General features: G+C 31.7%; 1 protein-coding gene across 1 annotated transcript; it reads right to left on the bottom strand.

Annotated features, from left to right (window-relative positions):
• Nucleotides 1–2,682: 2,682 nt before the first annotated feature.
• Nucleotides 2,683–4,602, bottom strand: LOC18098616 (uncharacterized). Its single transcript, XM_006382361.3, has 5 exons — nt 4,199–4,602; nt 4,009–4,096; nt 3,860–3,930; nt 3,200–3,256; nt 2,683–3,078 (listed from the first exon to the last, which is right to left on the bottom strand). Exons 1-5 carry the CDS (start codon nt 4,307–4,309, stop codon nt 2,923–2,925), a joined length of 483 nt encoding a protein of 160 aa, XP_006382423.1. The 5' UTR covers nt 4,310–4,602; the 3' UTR covers nt 2,683–2,922.
• Between the last annotated feature and the right edge of the window lie 1,398 nt (nt 4,603–6,000).

Here is a 6,000-nt window from a genome sequence, read left to right as displayed (position 1 = left end):
ACTAAGATGATGTGTGTGGTACTCCAATGACCAAAATTGGCCTTCCATTGTTTTCCTATATGTGTCATCGTGTTCTACTTTTTATGGAGTAGAACATGACAGTTTACAATAGTTAAATTGTCACTAGTAAACGTTTGATTTTTTCCTTTTCTTTTTTCTCTCGTTTTGTCCTTTTTATTTTTTACTTTTCAATTTTATTCTTCATTTTCTTAATTTTTTTATTTCATTCCTTTTTTATATATAAAAGTTTTTTCTTTTCAATTAATCTTTCAATTATAATTTTCCATATGTTTTTTTTAGTCCTCGTTCTTTTAATTTTTAATTTTGTTTTTATTTATTTTATAGAATTTTTTTAAAATTTAGTCATTCAATTACAATTTCTCACGTGTTTTGTTTTTCATTTTAGTCCTTGTTTTTTTTTTCAAAAAAATTCCTTGGCATTTTTGTTAAAGTTTTTTTAGATTTCAATTTCATCATTCGTCAGTTTTTTTGTTGTTATATATTTTTTTAGTTTAACCCTCATTCTTTTATTTTGTTTTTCCTTTTATTAAAACTATTTTTCAATTTAATTTAACTCTCTAATTGAATTTTTTTTATCCTTCTAATCAATGTTTTTTTCACCCTTATTTTTTTAGATATTTGTGTGTAATTTATTTTTTATTGATTTCATCTTTCAGCATTTAATCTGTTGGAGATTCGGGTTCGCATGATCTCATCATTTTGTATTGTTTTTTTTTAATATTAATTTTGTGGTTATCTTCAAGTTTTTTTTATAGTTTTATCCCGGTCTCGTAATTTGAGTTTTACATGTATTTTTTTAATATAATTTTTTTTTTCATTATTTTGTTTCTGTTTGATCTAAACCAATCACAACACATTCAATTTAATTTTTATTCAACTTCTTATCCTTTTCGTTTTCAATATAGTATTTTTACTACCCAGGTTTCCCCATCTCATTTGTGATTTGATGTAAAATGAGAGTCAAGCATGATGGACTCCCGAAAAAGAGAGAAAGCAATCCCACATCGGAATCAAAGAAATAACATCAAAACATTAGAAACCTCATCTATCCACCTGCCAATCAGCTGAGCCTGGTAACGTGGGCCTGGATCTGCTTGAGGTGATAGGAACATTGATTCAGCTCATATGGTTGGGTCTGGATCTGCTTGATTCTGGCTTGTCTGTTTGAAGCCAGGAGTTGAACCATGGCATCCTAGTGAAGACATGGGTGTCATGGCTCCTAGAGTGGAGGGTACAACGTGAGGCTGGTTTCACAGAGCAGCGACTACCTCCCTCTCCCGGCAGTGAAAAAGATAACGGGTCGGTGCTGTCTAGATCCAAAATGGCTTAATGGGCTGGTCTAATTGGACCATCACTTTTTTTACTTTTTTTTTTTTTTTAAGTAAACCCTTTTCTTTTAATTAAGAAAATTGGCAAAAATCTTAGTACTTTATTTTAATTAAAGATAATTGATGTGTTAATTGCCAAAAATCTTGCCTTTTTTTTATTAAAGCTACTCCCTAATTAAAAAAAATTACCCCTATAATTAATGTTTTTCTTACCCTCAATTTTTTAAAAATCTTTTTGTGTAATTGAAAAATCTTTTTTAAATGGTTAAAAAAAAAAGAAAAATCTTGAATTGTCATTCGCCCCTAATCTCCCTGGCAATACACAATGCAACTTGCAGGTGTTGGCAAAAAAATCTCCTAGTTGCCGCAGCCCACTTGAACTCCCCAGTAAAAATCTTCTATGCCAAGATCCTCCGATCACAACAGCACCAACGGACAACCACCACCCCTTTGTATAAAAAGGAAAATTAATAAATTAGATGTGAAACTTAACTGGTCAGGTTCTAAAATTATTTTTTAGAAATTATTAGTTCAAGTTTCATAAATTTTAAGGTCATTGAAGGGCTTATATTATTATTAATTTTAAAATTTATAAAATTAATTAAAATACATATAAATTAACCCGAACATCAATATTAATAAAAAATAATAATAAAGCTTAAAAAGCCAGAGACAAATATCCTTTATAAGTTAGCAAGTTGCAAGAACTAGAAGCATCCTGCCACTACAGGCACGGACCTAACTGCATACAGACCACCATTACCCATGGACCCTGTGAAAGCTTTTGCACGCAACACCATGAGATGAACAAAATGGACCTCAGCATTTTCAATGGCCTTGGCTTTGTAGTGTAGGCAGATCCAGAAATTAGCAATATCCTTAAAATAGAAAATTAAAAATTAAAAGTCCACCTAACCCGCATCCTATACCTCATTGCATTATTGAAATGATAGAATAATTGATTGGTCTCATAAACGTTTTTTTTTTTTAACCAAAACAAGTGTGGAGTTAAAATATAATTAAATTGCCTTCAACTCATAGCTTTGAGGTGGCACTACACTTTAAAAAAAAATATTTTTTTTAATAATTTTTGAATTGTTTTGATTAGTTGATGTAAAAAATAAAATATTATTTTAATAGTTTTTTATTTAAAAAATTATAAAAAACAATTATTTCCACAACATTACTCCCATGCTCTATGGCCTAATTGTGAGCTTTAAAATGGGGAATTGGATGCCCACGTGGGTCTCCTGTTGGCAAGGACAATTGCTCATAAAAACAACGTAAGTAATAAGGCCAATTACAGCACAAGAAATATATATACATAGACAGAAACAGAAACAAGGTGAAGATATTTTTATTCAATCTAGTATCATCGCAAGCCTTCCAAGTTAAGAACAAATTGCTCTGTTTACCTAAACTAGCCCCCAATAAACACCAGATTCCCCAAGAAACCCCAATTAGATTTTTTTTCTTTAGTTTGGGACCAACATTTTAAAACCAAAAGGGCACGACAGATTAAAAAAAAGGGGTAAATCAAAGATGTGGTTGGTGATCCACTAGGATTCACGCATCAACAGCAGGAGGTGCTGCGCTTCGCCGCATTACCCTTCGATGTGGTGACACGTGCCCTCTTCTTACTCGCTGCATCATCATTCAGATCGAAGCTCGCACCGTTGCCACCAACCATTTCCACAAACATCTTCTGCAGATCCTCAAAACTATCTCCCTGGAATATTCAACACCCCGTCGGCAGGTCAATTTTACCATTATACCCTTTTCAGACGGGCCAGTGAACAAACACTAACATTTACATAAACGGGGGCAAAACAGGAAAGTAAACTTCATACCTCGTCTTTCACATTGTTCATCATGGAGATCATCTCTTGCATAAAATCACAAAATTCCTGGTTTGAGAAATTAAAAAAATTCGGACATACGGTCAAAGGTATTGGAATTAATGAACCTAAACCAAGTAATATCAACAATTAATAGAGAACAAGTTTAACAAAATCTATAAATTTATATGTTTGGTATACGATGTATATACTTTTTAAAAATGTTTTTTTTTAATACATCAAAATATTTTTTTAGATTTTTTCTCTATTTTTTAGATAATCAAAGCATTACCAATGAGAAAAAGACAAAAAAAATTGTATATTTTATTAATGTGAAACGTAACTAAAAAAAACTAACATACTTCCAAACACTGTAATTTTCTTAAACCCAATTTTTTTACCATAAAATGAGATTATGTTCTTTTAATATTCTTTCTTAAGAAAGCATTATACATTGCACCCTTTCACGTATTGCTAACATTTTTTTAATAAAATATTTAGCAAGCACCATATTTACCAAAGTGCCACAGGAAATTGCCTTTAGGACCTCAATTACCCCACACAAACAGGAAAGTGAATATGCAAAGTCAATCATTAACCACCACAAACCATAAACTAAAAACGACACCGTTTGTTCGGCCTCTAAAAAAGAGAAGATATTTTTAAACAGACCTCGTCTTCTTCCTCTAGAGGATCGTAAAGCCCAGCATCGTACATTGATTTCTTCGATTGATCAGATAAAACTGCAAGAACCCATCAACCATAATCACCCTCCGTTCAAAAACACAACTCCGACACCCAATTAACACCCTCAAACTCACCGGAATAAGCCTCTTGAATTTGCTGAAACCGCCGTTTTGCCTCTCCGGCGACACCCGGATTTTGAGCCCACTTATCAGGATGCCATTTCTGTAACAATTAAAAAAAAGTCAGAAGATTTTGCTAGAAGGGTAAATCATAAACCAGCAAGTAGGGTCAAAACGTGGGCTGTTTTTAAATTCATGGATTTACCATGGCAAGTTTTCGGTAAGCAGAGCGGATATCAGAGAAGGAGGCATCCCTACGAATCCCAAGAACCGTGTAGTAACAAGATCCGCCCTTGGACCCTCCTTCTCGATCCATATTGCTTAAATACTAGTAATTTTCACAAAACGGTAAACCGGAAGCCTCGCAGTCGTCAAAGAATTCGTATAGCGAGCATAGCAAAGAAACAAGAGAGGAGGAAAGAACTTAGGCCAGAGGAGGAGGAGATTGCCTTGTTTCTTCTGTTTTGTCTCGGAGATGTGAAGAGAACTGAAGCTATAAAGGGCTGTTTGTGTCCTTTGTGGGTTTGCAGAGAGAGAAGAAAATATCTTTGAGAACGAGGGGATGGTTGTGGGAGAGGAAAGTTCGAGAGGGTTGACAGTGATGACGGTGTTTTTGTTTGAGTTAGCGGTGGTTTTCGTCCCTCTATTCTCAATGTAATTTATTATGGACACTGTTTTCTCTATTGTGTGTCATCCCTACTCTTCATATTGGTAATCACTTGGTTTTTTCTTCAATTATCAGAAGAGAATATTTAAAAAAAAGTAGTAATTATGGTTATGTATGGATGCGAAGAAAACGTTTTGTTGATATATTCAGTTGAAAATGATTTTACATCGGAAATAATTTAAAATATATATTAAAAGTTATATTTATAACAAAAAAATATGTATAGATATATGCGTAAAAAATTATATATGTATATATAAAAGAAGTGAAATTTTTAAATTTTGAAGCTTTTTTTATCATGTAAACGTGAAGTTTTTAGCTACATGGTTGAATTTATTAAAAATCAAATATATTTTACCCATAAACAAATAAAACAATCTAATGATTATTGTCATTTTGATTAAAAATTTATTTATGAGGTGCATTGCAGCATACATCTAAAATAAATTCATCTTGAAGTATATTCTAAACCAAAGGCTTAAATAGTTTGGTGATTAACAGCATGATTTTAAGTCATATTCTATATAATTGAAAGAAGGATTAAATAATTATTGAGAGTAGGTAAATAAGGTTTCAAGATAAAAACAAATTATATAGAATAAAGGGATGAAACGACGAAAAAGAGAGAAAGAGGACCAAAGTGGCATGAATAATAAAAAGAATGATCGAATAAATGCCATAAACCCGTTGTGGTTTCGGGAGGCTAGATATTTTCATTCCAATTGTAATTTTGGCATTTGAGTTGAGAATAATTACGGGATTTGCCGTTGAAAATTTGCGTGGTTTACACATGTTTCGCTCTATTCTCTTTAGATCGCGGCTAAATTCTTGAAAATTCAACTGCTTTTTGTCGGCTAATTACCGGGGTAACCTTAATTTTTACTAGGTAGCTTACGGTTTTACTCTTTTTTTTTTTTTATTTTTTTTTTTTTGTTAAACCTGATCTGCTTCCCGCCATGGATGAGCACACTGGGTTGGGCCTGATTTTAAAGTTATGGGTTGAATATTTTTTTCTTTTCTTATTTTAAAAGATTAACCCACGTCTTGTTTTTAGTTTGGGTTATCTTTAATTTAAAAAGATATTCATATAATTTTTTTAGTATTTTTTTTATAATTGTAATGTATTAAAAAATTATTACAAAAATTATTTTACCATATTAAAAAAAAATATGCATCGCAATATATTTAATTTAATTGCCTTATTTATTATGTTTTAAAAAAAAATTATTTTTAAACCATAATTATAATATTCGATTTGTTCACTGATCTAGCTCGTGGCTTGTGGGGTGATAACATGGATTGGGTGAGTTATAACAAAAAATAATATTAATTATATTTTA

This window comes from Populus trichocarpa, chromosome 5 (assembly GCF_000002775.5).
Source record: "Populus trichocarpa isolate Nisqually-1 chromosome 5, P.trichocarpa_v4.1, whole genome shotgun sequence".
Taxonomy (NCBI): domain Eukaryota; kingdom Viridiplantae; phylum Streptophyta; class Magnoliopsida; order Malpighiales; family Salicaceae; genus Populus; species Populus trichocarpa.
The sequence above is the reverse complement of the archived record's forward strand: the minus strand, read 5'-3'. Positions and strand labels throughout refer to the sequence as shown.